We start from the raw sequence: 13,283 nt of genomic DNA on the forward strand, positions 1-13,283 counted from the left end.
TGCAGCAGTGACTACTTCCGTTACTCGGCTCACGCATAACAAGAATACCCTGCTCGAATGACTCTGTCTGTGCTAGTGTGCTTCTGTTGTTTCCAATGGGACTACAGTTCTGTGCAGCAGTGACTACTTCCAGTTACTCAGCTTTCAGGAGCTGTAGTTCCAGACTCTATATAGCATTCGGAGATTGTGGAATAGTTGTCTGGCTACGCGAGACTAGGGTCCGCGTGGCTAAAAGGAGCACTTCAACCCATTTCAAAGCGAGCGAAGGCTACTCCGTTTTGGTCCTCCGCTTCAACTTCATCTTGGGAACGAGGTTAGGGTCCGCACGGCGAAAGTAGCACTCCGCCCATTCCGAAGCAAGCGAAAGGCTACTCTGTTTCAGTTCTCCGCTTCAACTTGGTCTTAGGAACGAGGTTAGGGTCCGCGCGGCTAAAAAGGAGCACTTCAGCCCATTCCGAAGCTAGCGAAGCCTACTCCGTTTCGGTCCTCCGCTTCAACTTGGTCTTCTTGGCTTTCTTCTTGCGCCTCCTCTTGGCCAGGTGGTTGGAGAGCAGGTTACCGTCCCTGTCCTCCTCCTCCTCCTCCTCCACCTCCTCCTCGTCCTCCCGCTCCTCCTTGTACCAGGGCCCCCACACGCCGCCGTTGTACTGCGGGTTGGAGCGCAGGTCCTTGGCCGGGTAGCGCACCGGCACCGCCGTGCGGTTGTACTGCGCCAGCCGCATCAGCATCTTCTTGACCACGTGCGGGTGGCGCGCCGACAGGTCCACGCGCTCGTACGGGTCCGCCGTGATGTTGAACAGCCACAGGGACTTGCCGCGGTCGCAGCGCACGCGCTCGTTGTGCCAGCGGTTGGTCAACTGCAGGTTGGAGAAGGTCTGCGGCGGCACCTGTTGTATGTGTGGGGGGTTAGAAAATATGAAATTAGTGTTGATTTCGTGGGCTAGAACTGACCGGAAATGTTCGTCTGATACCTTTTTTCACCGGGGAAAACTAAATCAAAACGAAGCTATGACAAGACAAATAATATTGACAATTTTGTCGACAAATACAAACTATTGTGGACTAAAATCTTAGGGAGGGACTAGTGGAGAAGAAATCCAGTAGAACTAAAAGACCAGTCATGTTATGTTTGGTTGCTCTCGTTTGTTGCGGTCTGAAAATAGACAATCTAGTCAGCTTGTAGATCATCTATTTTCAGCACGTGACCAAGTGTAAAATCAGGCATTACAACGCCATCAGTCCCGTGTCAACAAAATAAACCGTACATTTAGCCGACTAAAACAAGGCTAAAACTAAAACATTTCAGATCACCAAAACATGACTAAAACTATATGTAATTGTATTGAAAAGACTATAACAAAAATGTATGTCAAAATTAAATGAGTAGTTCACAGCCAAAATGACTTTCTTTCTATTGATTACTCCACGCCATGGAGACTTGAGTTCAATACTATTTTTAGACAAAAATATGATTACAATGAATGCATTTGGGTCCCCATCCAGAATCAATGGGGGTACATTTACCATAATAATTTTTTTGTCTTAGGAATGCGACAAATACAAACAAATATTAATGAACTCAAGTCTCCATGGCGTGAGTAATCGACAGAAAGACAGTCATTGTCTCCACCAGCCGAAGGCATGGGGGAGAGTATGTTTTCCCCTTCGTCCGTCCGTGTGTCCGTCCGTGCGTGCGTGCGTGCGTCCGTCCGTCCGTGTGTCCTCGCAGTTTGTGTGCACCTAATCTCAGTCGCCGTTGGCCCGGTCGCTGCCAAAGTGAGCACACACATTCCCTGGATGCCAATCTAGGACCTCTGCCCTAAATTTTTTAAATGGGCCTTTTCTAGCGCCACCTAGTGGCCGATGTTCGCAAAACACATTTTTGTGCACTACTCTTACAGATTTTGTCCAAAAATCCTACAAATCGGTAGGCAGTATCTCGACAGTCATGTGATCGACACGGATCTGTCTGATTTTGCATATTCTATCCTGATTGGCTAAGATTGGCTTCCAAAGTTTGTAGGATTGAGCCGTTTTGAACAAAATGCCTCAAATCCCAAACGCAAAGTGCAATTATCATGAGATCGCGCACACACGTTCCCACTATGTCGAGGAAGAAATGCCACTTCAAAAAGAAAACCACTTTTGAAATCAGCCTCATGGTGGCGCTATAACAGGCCGATTTGTGGTTTTACCTATAACTCCACCGATCAGTTTCAAACTTTCTAAGCGCACTCCCTAGAGGCCAAGGAAAAACCCTTTCCCTGCATTTTTCACATCAGCCTTTTATAGCGCCACCAGGAGGCCGACTTATGTAAAACACATTTTTTCCTATTATTCCTTGAGATTTTATCCAAAAATCATGCAAATCGGTACACAGTATCTCTATAGTCATGTGATCAAGTCCGATCCGTCTGATATTTCATCTTCCATCCTAATTGGCTAATATTGGCTTCCAAAGTTTGCAGGATTGCTCAGTTTTTGAACAAAATGCTTCAAATCATCAACGCAGCTTTCGATTACCGTGAAATTTGTCACACATGTTCCCACTATGTCAAGGAACAAATGCTACCCTTTTCACGTTGGCCTGTTATAGCGCCACCAGCAGGTAGACTTTAGCAAAACACATTTTTGGAACACAATGCTCAAATCATGCATGCAGTGTCCGATTGCCATGAAAGGTCTAAGGTGAAGAACATATGCCAGCCTATTTACATTGGCCTATTATACAGTAGCACCACCAGGACGCATGGCCTGGTGGAGACCTGTGCTCGGAAGAGCACTGCTTCTAGTTTTGGGTGTGAACTACTCCTTTAATGTTAGGGGAAGAACTGAGGGACACAGGTAGAGTGGAGACAGGCCAGACGTCAGCCAGGTGGCCTTGTTGAAGACGCTGCTCGCTTTTATGCTCTGATAAAACCCAGTGTTGTTTTTGACAGCAAATTTTGATTCAGTTTTAGTCATAGTCTTTTGAATAAAATGTCTTTTAGTTTTAGTCATGATTTAGCCAACTGAAAAGTTTTAGTTTTAGTCAAATTTTAGTCGACTAAATATCATAAGATTTTAAGCGACTGAATCTACAGTTGATTTAGTCAACTAAAATGTATTTTGGCAGGCCTTGATGACATTGTAAAGGCTGATTTTACACTTGGTTGCGTGCTGAAAATAGCCGATCTACAAGCTCACAACGCGTTGAGTAGATCGGCTATTTTCAGCACGCAACACCTGAGAGTAACCAAACATAGAATGACTCTCTTCTCCACTAGTCCCTCCCTAACGTTTTAGTCTAGTTTTTATTTTGTTGACGAAATTGTCAATATATTTAGTCTTAGTTTTAGTCATCACAGCTTACTTTTTATTTACTTTTCGTCAGTGAAAAAAACGCAGTCGACAAACATTTTTCGCCACAGTTTTAGTCGACGAAATCAACGCTGATGAAACCTTCTACTTTGACGATCACACACCCAGTCGCTGTAGCCCGGCACACCCGTCAGCAGCTTCCAGTGGCCCACGCGCAGCGCGGCGCGCACCGCCGTGTTCCACAGGCCGTAGCCCGCCTTCCACGAGCCGTTCTTGGCCTTGGTGTAGATGGGGTCGATGTTGTGGAGGATGTCGTGGCGCGGGGACGGACGGCCCTCGCTGATGGCCTCCCACACGTCGTACCTGGGGGGATGGGTGAGAACAATTAACAAATTAATGATTTAACCATTATTTTATGCTTTAACTATTAAAATATAGCAGATATACAAGCTCACAGCGTGGCACCGAGTGCCACGCTGTGAGCTTGTATATCTGCTTTTGAAAAATCATCAACATTTGTGCATTTCTATGAATATTTTTTACACGATTCTATAAATGTCTTCTAAATCCTTCTAAATCAGTGGTTCTCAGACTTTTTTCATGTCAAGGACCCCCACAATTACATGTATTTGGCCGCGGACCCCCATCTCAAAATATGTTGTTCCAGGGACTCCCCCAGGAGCAAAATAGCAGATCTACAAGCAGCAGCTTGTATAGCCTATCTGCTATTTTTCAATAGTTCAATTATTGTTAAACATCTGCATTAACTAACAAGTCCACACAATTTGAGAATGCAGAAGAGTTGTTGTGTTTATCAAAGTTTTGCCTCTTTTCTCTCTCCTACGGTACCAACATCAATACAGGCATGGAATTGTGGCCAAAACCTTATGAACAACAACAAAATATTCAAAGGTTCGGGTCAAATTGTCAAATATTAGAGGCAGAAATTGTGAAAATAGCAGATCTACATGCTCACAACGCAACGTGAGTGTTGTGAGCATGCTATTTTCACAATAGAACTAACTGTGTTATACAACAAGTAATGCCTCAACTCTTAATGCTCGTCAGGGTGGGGGCCTGGGGGGGTCCCCAGTTAAAATATGATTATTTTGGGGGTCGCGGCCTGGAAAGGTTGAGAACCACTGCCCTAAATGTCGAGTCAGGTGCATTCTCAGAATTTGAGAATGCACACATCCCTAAGCCGACGCCGTGGTGCATACGCACCCGTCCAGGTTGAGGTCCTCGTCCAGCGTCCCCTCCCCCAGCGTCACCAGCGTGGGGAACCAGTCGGTGATGTGCACCAGGGAGCGGCACTTGGTGCCCTTGTTGACCAGCAGGGGGCTGTGCACGAAGCCCACCGCCCGGATGCCCCCCTCCCAGTAGGTGGCCTTGGAGCCCCTCAGGGGCCAGTTGGAGCCCCCCGCCAGCGGCTGCCCGCCGTTGTCCGAGGAGTACACCAGCACCGTGTTGTGGTAGTAGCCGTAGCGCTTGAGCGCCAGCGTCAGGTTGCGCACCGCCTCGTCCAGGCAGGACACCATGGCAGCGTACTTGCGGCGGTTGAGGTTGGGGATGCTCTTGTAGCGCTCCAGGTAGCGGGCGGGGACCTGCGTCCAAGTCAAAGACAAGGCGAGTCGTTATGTAACAATAAGCCGGCAATTATGTAATTGCCGGCTTATTGTGTCTAAAAAGACATACATAGCCACGTGTACGCATGCCCCCACCCACTGAAATCAAAATACTAAAATCGCTAAAACAACAGAAAGCAGTAAATGAAAACATTTTAACACTCATCTTTACTTTTCTCTAATTACAATCTAAAATATGAATCCTTGTTGTAAAAAAGTTGTCCTTTGAGTGCTGTACCTGCAGTGGCGAGTGGACGGCCTGATAGGCCAGGTAGAGGAAGAGCGGCGTGCGCGGGTCGTGGCGCGCCAGGATGCCCACGGCCTTCTGCGTGAACATGAGTGTGGAGTACTGGCCGCGGTCCTGCTCCCACGCCGCCTCCTCGCCCTCGTACAGGTCGTAGCCGCACATGCCGGCGCCCTCGCACTGGTGATTGATTACAGACAGACAGACAGACTTTTGAGCGGTGGTCACAACGCTCCTATACGTGGCCGTGTGTGTGGGTATGTCTGTCTGTCTGCGTCCGTGTCTGTCTGTCTGTCTGTCTGTCTGTCTGTCTGTCTGTATGTAGCCTACAGTACCTTTTTTGACCACACATGTTAAGGGAGGGGCGCTGTTGTTCAGGCCAGACCAGACACACACACACACACACACACACACACACACACACACACACACACACACACACACACACACACACACACACACACACACACACACACACACACGGATGGATGGATGATGGATGGATACCAGTGGCGGCCTGAGTGACATGCATTTTATTATTAATATTTTGTTTAATATTGTTTTAATATTTTTTATTATATATATATACAGGTATATATATATATTTGTTTTGCTGTTGCGCAGCCTCCACGACCACCGCTCAGTTCACACGGGTGTGATTTTATTATAGTGTCCTGTAGGGCTGTCACGATTATGACATTTTACATGACGATTAATTTCCATAAATCGTAAATAATTACGATTAACGATTTAATTGTGTTTTTGTCGTTGACAATTACATTTCTGTTTGGCTTCTAGGCTTTGAAGTTGCACATGCCTACAAGACACTCACAAAACGTACATAAAATGTACATGTACATACACCAACCACAAACAGAATACATAAACGTCCAAAGGCTGAGTTATGGATACAATGCCTTCTCGATGAACTTTAGACAACTTAACGTATAGCATTCAGACAACCAAAAAAAATCTAGGATTCTTATCCTTCATTTTTAGTTTTGTTTTGTTTTCCAATAAACAATTTCTTACGTCATTGTACAGCGTGAAAAACAAAAAAACAAGACTCATCCCCTGAAAATAGCAGATCTACAAGCTCACAATGTGTCGAACACACAGCCGCTGCTCCTCAGGAATAGCAGGATAACATATCGCCGTCATCGGGGGTAAACCTTTTATGTCCAAAACCGTTCGTTTTGTATTCATCATTTTGAAAACGATTCAAACTAGTGAAAACAGCAGATCTACAAGCACACAACGCCTCGCACCGCGAGGCGTTGTGTGCTTGTAGATCTGCTGTTTTCACTACTTCTGTGCAACAGCCTTGTATGTTGAAGCAGGGCTGTACTTTGCGAGAAAAAAAAAACATACAAATTTGAAACTTGGATATACGAGGTGTCTGTCCGACATGTGACGGCGTCTACCTTGTAGTGGCTGTAGTAGTCGCCGCTGCCGAGCAGCGAGCCGAAGAAGGTGTCGAAGCCGCGCTGCGTGGGCATGCAGCCGCGCTTGTAGAAGCCCAGGTGCCACTTGCCCACCATGTGCGTGGCGTAGCCCGCCTCGCGGAGCTTCTGCGGCAGCGTGACGTTCTCCAGCGGCAGGCAGTTGGGCTGCGTGGCGCGGATGATGGAGTGCTGGAGGCCCGTGTGGATCTGGTACCTGGGGAACACACACACAGAACATGGGCAGGTTAATCACTTTGACCCATTTAGACCTGGAACGCATTATCACTTTAACCATTATTTTATGCTTTAAAGTTATACCATGTAACTTTTTTTATGAAACAAATCTTCAAATTGTCCAAACTGTTAAATCGCTAAAGTTTTAGAACCCCCTCTCCGTTAATTTCAGCTTCTAAAGCCTTCTCTTTATATGTTTTCTATGAGCCGTGAGGGGGGGAGAATTTCGCGGCAAAATGACGTCATCTGCATCATCTGTATACGTTGTGTATACGTTGGCCAATCATATCGCGGATCATAAACACATGGTACACTACCGGCCAATCACAGGCGTATCTGCCGTATCTTCAGGAAGTAGCTTCCCTCAGCTACTGTGTTTACCATGGTGAAGGATTCTTAACCTCTTAATCCCCAAATCCTGGCCAGAAAATTACGTTCTACCATGGTTCTACCCCTCCACGGATTCGTATCGTCGCGGTGGTTTGCGGCGCCACTCCGGTGGTCCGCGGCGGTGGTCCGCGACGACTCCAGCAATACCGCTACTGACCACTAGTTTAGCAACTTACACAGTATAGCTTTAACTATTGAAAAAATAGCAGATCTACAAGATCACAGCGCAGCACAGTGCAACAAATAAAAACTAGACCAGATCTAGAGGAACCAAAAGACAAGTCATTTCATGTTTGGTTGCGCTGGGGTGTTGCGCTCTGAAAATAGCAGATCTACAAGCTAGGGATGGGACGATATGAAAATGTCATATCACGGTTATTGTGACAAAAGAAATCACGATTTGCGATATTATCGCGATAATCAAAATCCATTATCCTGGGGTGGAACATTTGCCAAAAAATAGCTGATCTACAAGCTCGAGCTTGTAGAGCGGATATTTTTTGGCAAAGACATTTGATAGAGAGTGAAAAAAGACTGTATCAAGTAGCTATATTATAAGTACCTTTTACCAATTATAGAGGGTTTAAGTGGTACCGGATATGCAGCTCGGCAAATAAAAGGTGAATTGATCCCAGACGGAACACGATATCATGATAAACGATAATATCGTGTATCGTCCCATCCCTACTACAAGCTCACACATTGTCAGTTTGTAGATCGGCTATTCTCAGCATGCTACCAAGTGTAAAAAATCAAGCATTACGATGCCATCAAGCCCCGCCAAAATACATTTGGGTCGACAAAATCAACAGTAGGTTTAGTCGGCTAAAACTAATACTTTTTTAAATCGAACTGACTAAAATAATGATTAAAACTAAGTGACATTTTATTCAAAAGACTGACTAAAAACAACATCATTTGCTGTCAAAATTAACACTGGTTTAAAGTGCCTCTTCTCCTCTACTCAAACCTGCTATAGGATGTCTCCTTAAGCACTTTTCCACTGACTCTAATATAAATGAACGTGGTGTAATTGCGTGGAGCAACTCAATGTGCCATGACTTTGACACAGCTGAATGCTGATGGCGTTATGAGCTTCCCTTCCTTCCACCTTCCACCATTAGCAGTTCTCAAACAGAGAACCTCTGTGTTTTTTCGTATTTATTTGTATTTTCGTGCAAGTACTACCTTGTATGTAGGTAGGTGGGTAGCTGTGTGTGTTTAAGCCTGTAGCCCAATCAGGGACCAGCATTTCTGGCAACGTCATCATTAACAGCCAATGAGGGACCAGCATTCCTGGTGATGCCAGTGGTGAGCGCACCTCATGGCACGCTCTGCTGAAACACTACTTGTGCACAAGACGCAAGTTGGCACCTCGACAGAGTGCAGTTCGAGTTACCACTGCACTAGTTTAGAAGCTCGAGACCCAAAAGAGAAATTAGACGTTTGCCCGAGACCCAAAATACAGTTCTTAACTGATGAGAAATCGCGATCGTTTTGTTTTGAAATAAGATACGTTTTTAAATATAGGGGGGAAAAGTGGGGCACATATTTACTCTCCTATAAACTGCACTAGACCGTACAGTGTCCAAACCAGAAACAGTGTCTTGCCCCCACTTTTCTATTCTACGCTGTAACTGTCAGGGCTTCCAACCCGGCACATAAACACGCTCAGATAAGGAATGTGGGTCAGGAGTCTGTATGAATAATGTTTATACAGTTTTTTAACATGCTACCGTATGACATTTCAATAAAATAAACCAAAACTCCAGTTACAGTAATCCTTTAAAAAAAATATGCATCCAATATTTCAGTTTTGGCTCATAAAAGAATGCTTTCACAGTCAGTCGTTGGAGGGTGAAACCTGTGGAGGGGAGACAGAGAGGGGCTTTGTAAAGGGAGATTACCCACCATGCATTATTCAATCCCATTCTAATTACAATGGAAGCTGTCCAACGCTAACTGATATAAGATGACAGAGAGAGAAAGAGAGAGAGACACACATACACACTAGAGATGGGACGATACATGATATTATCGTTCATCGCGGGGAAAAAAAACACTCACGATAATCGTATCATGGAGATTAAATTTATCGTGATATCGTCCTCCGTCATGCACTGGGATCAATTCACCTTTTATTTTCCGAGCTGCATATCCGGTACCACTTAAACCCTCTATAATTGGTAAAAGGTACTTATAATATACATATTTGATAGTCTTTTTTTCACTCTCTATCAAATGTCTTTGCTAAAGAAATAGCCGATATACAAGCTCACATTGCGACGCGTTGTGAGCTTGTAGATCTGCTATTTTTTGGCAAATGTTCCACCCCAGGACAATGGATTTTGATTATTGCGATAATGTCGTAAATCGCGATATCTTTTGTCACAATAATCGTGATATGACATTTTCATATCGTCCCATCCCTAACACACACACACACACACACTCACACACACACACACACACACACACACACACACACACACACACACACACACACACACACACACACACACACACACACACACACACACACACACACACACGAAAAGAGAGAGACAGAGATGACAGGAGTGAGTCCAGTGCCCGTCTAGTGCAGTGTTGTTGCCATGTCTGCTTATTATAAGCGACTCTGGGCTTGTTTTTTAGGGTTTTTTCCTGTAAAGTTGCTTTGTAGTATATTATTGGTTTCGGGTTGCGTTGTTTTGGTCTTGTTTTTAGAGTGTAGTTGCGTGTTTAAACGGGTGGTTCTCAAACATTTTCATGTCAAGAACACCCCCACATGAATGCCAAGCACCCCCATACAAGATGTGTTGTTTTTGTGCGTCTCCATAGCGTGGCCGTGTGTGTATCCGTCCGTGTAGCCTGCAATACCGTTGAGTGACTAGGTGCTGTTGAGCAGCCTTGAAATGTACATGCATGCATTCCATTCATTTTTAAGCAAGTCCTGTGGCCTTACCCTAACCTCTATCCCTAAATTGGGCCGCCCGCCTGATGACGCAAAGTTACGTCCACGTCTTTTCATAGACCTGGCTGCTTATTTCCCTAGGCAAAAATCTGGCAACACTGGCCTGGTAGACTGGGCTTTCAGCACAGTGTCCCGCGGACGTTCCAACATCAACATGACAGCGTGTGTTTTGCTGGTAACGCTGATCATAGGATGTGGGCTGATGAGAAAATGAAGAGCCGTCACTCACAGCAGGGCCAGGAAGCAGGACCTGTGACCTGAAGCTAATGAAGTGCCATACCGTCACCGTCGGGCAGAAAACCTCTCCAAGTTTTCAAAATAGTGTGTTCTTTCTTTATTAAAGCCCTAATTCATCATTCAAGAGTGCTGCACAAAAGCAGTTTTTTAAATAATGATTACAAAAAAAAGAACGGTTTTGGACATACAGGGTTTCCACCCTACAACGAAGATATGGAGAGGAGAGGAAAGGAGAGGAGAGAGCCATGCTGGCTGGCACAGAGGGCCATGTTGACTCAAACTAGTGCTATTATAGTGATGGGAGAAAGACACAGATCAATCTGTTGGATAAATACAGGGACTTCCTATTGGATTCCAGTGGTTCTCAACCTGTGGGTTGGGACCCCCAGGGAAGAGGGAAGGGGGGTCCCCAGAGAAGGGTGAAGTGACAATTTAACTTTTAAAAGACATTTTTTTTAATACCTCAAAATGTATTAAAATTAAGACCATTATACTGCGTCAAAAGTAATCAACTAACTGGTTGAAACAAACTTTGTGAAACTTTGCAGAGTCCAATGAAATTGAATGCATCACCTCCTACATTAAGTGATTATCAGGGCAGGGGGTCTCCAGTTCTCAAAATATGATTATTTGGGGGGGGGGGGGGGGGGGGGTCAAGGCCACGGTCAAGGCCACATTTGTGTCTGATGCCGATCCCCATTTTGGAGAGTACAAATATATTTTACCCTTTTTGGTCAAAAATCTTGAAATACATTTGTCAAACGTAGATTTGATTAAATTTGAAGTTTACATATTATGTAATTACACTGGACAAGCAAAACAAAGAAACAAAAAATACAGTTTATGTAAAGAATGATGTCTTCTCCTTTTTCTCTGCACAGCAAATCTCGTTGGAAAGAATAGCTGATCTATACAAGCTCACAACACCCGGCATTGCGATGTGATGCGTGGTGAGCTGGCAAGAAGAGCCGTGACAAGTGATGTGTCGGGACACGTCTACGGATGGGACGATATGAAGATTTCATATCACGATTATTGTGACCAAAGAAATCGCGATTTACGATATTATCGTGATAATCAAAATCCATAATCCCGGGGCGGAACATTTGCCAAAAATAGCCGATCTACAAGCTTACAACGCGTCGCAGTAGATCGGCAATTTTTTGGGCAAAGACATTTGATGGAGTGAAAAAGAAGACTATTAAGTATGTATTATTAAGTACCTTTTACTAATTATAGAGGGTTTAAGGGGTATCGGATATGCAGCTCAGCAAATAAAAGGTGAATTGATCCCAGTGCATGACGGAGGACGATATCACAATGAATTAAATCTCCACGATAGGGCTGTCACAATTATTACATAATCGTCTAATCGTGATTTTTTTTTAAATAATCGTGATTATTTTTCATAATCGTCATAATTGTTTCCATGTTGAAAATTGTTCATATATTTAAAAAAAAGGCAAAAATAGTGGAAATAGCAGATCTACAAGCTCACAACACGTCGCATCACGACGCGTTGTGAGCTTGTAGATCTGCTATTTCCACAACCAATGTTCTTTTTTAAGTATAAAGTTGTCAAATATGTCAGTAATTTCTTTGTATATTTAAGTTATGTGTCATATCTGCCATGTGCAACTTAAGCCTAAAAGCCAAACAGAAATGTAATTATCAACAACAGAAACACAATTAAATCGTTAATCGCAATTATTTGAGTGACAAATAATCGTCATGTAAAATAGCATAATCGTGACCGCCCTACTCCACGATACGATTATTGGGTGTTTTTTATCACGATAAACGATAATACCGCTTATCGTCCCATCCCTGGACACGTCCAACGTGTGGTCACGCTTCAACACAACAATGAACTCAGAATTAAGACCATTGACAACCAGTAGCTGCTTCTCTCTGAAACCTGTTCCCCATGTTTGAACCTCACACAGGATGTCTGGATCCTGCATGTCTTGTTGTAAAGGTTTTGATGAATAATACCAATGACGTAATGTTTGTGGTGTAACTTTCCAATTCACCCCGTTGCCAGCCTTAGGATTAGTCCCCTGACTAACCGACCAGCAGGGGTGTGCCTGGCATGACATGCCCAAGAGAGAATTGGCATCTGGGATCTGTTGTGTTGTGTGTGTTGAGTAGCCTACTTAACCCCTGTATACTCCATTGCACAGTACATCAAATAGTGAAAATAGCATATCTAGAAGCTCAGCTTGTAGATCTGCTATTTTTGCCCAGTGTTTCTTGCCTATTTTCGCCAAATTGTCTTCTACTAGATTTCAAGCCTAGAAATCCAGCTCTATATTGCACTGATCTGTGCAATGGTCACAGAGTGATGGCAATTTGAAATGTTTAACACTGCTGTAACGCTGTTGTAATGCCCAATACCGTTGTTTCCTGTTGAGATTGGCACATTTCAGCCAGGTTTCATCTCACTCACGTCACTTTGTCTGCCGACCTCACTCAGCAACGAAATAAACAGAAAATAAACAAAAACTAAAATAAAACAATTCACAGGAGGCAAGCAGTGATCACCCCATGATGTGCACTGCAATGTAGTTTCAAATGCACTACATTGCTTGCAGGCGTTTTTTGAGAGTGAAAACATTTGAAGACACTTGTGACATGTGTGATCTGGGCAGCTTGCCCCAGGAAATGTGCCAAGCTCAATAGGGAACAACGGTATGTGTGCAATTGTGTTGTGTCAGTGTGACAATTTTCATGGGAGACGATCGGAACAACCGTTTGCCTGTGGCCCCCACAGGGTCCCCTAGTATGACTATTCAGATGGGTTAGGGTTAGAACCGCTGAACAGCATTTGTGCC

The 13,283-nt window shown here is 44.3% G+C and overlaps 1 protein-coding gene across 1 annotated transcript in view; it reads right to left on the reverse strand.

Annotated features, from left to right (window-relative positions):
- Positions 1–470: 470 nt before the first annotated feature.
- Positions 471–13,283, reverse strand: part of arsj (arylsulfatase family, member J) — a gene marked incomplete at both ends in the record, with an annotated part of 57,618 nt that continues 44,805 nt past the window's right edge. The window contains 5 exons of the mRNA XM_080742224.1: positions 471–887; positions 3,465–3,663; positions 4,525–4,904; positions 5,164–5,349; positions 6,594–6,828. Coding sequence (XP_080598350.1) covers positions 471–887; positions 3,465–3,663; positions 4,525–4,904; positions 5,164–5,349; positions 6,594–6,828 — 1,417 coding nt within the window. The remainder of the gene's footprint in view (positions 888–3,464; positions 3,664–4,524; positions 4,905–5,163; positions 5,350–6,593; positions 6,829–13,283) is intronic.

This window comes from Nannobrachium achirus (assembly GCF_963921795.1).
Source record: "Nannobrachium achirus genome assembly, chromosome: 14".
Lineage (NCBI taxonomy): Eukaryota > Metazoa > Chordata > Actinopteri > Myctophiformes > Myctophidae > Nannobrachium > Nannobrachium achirus.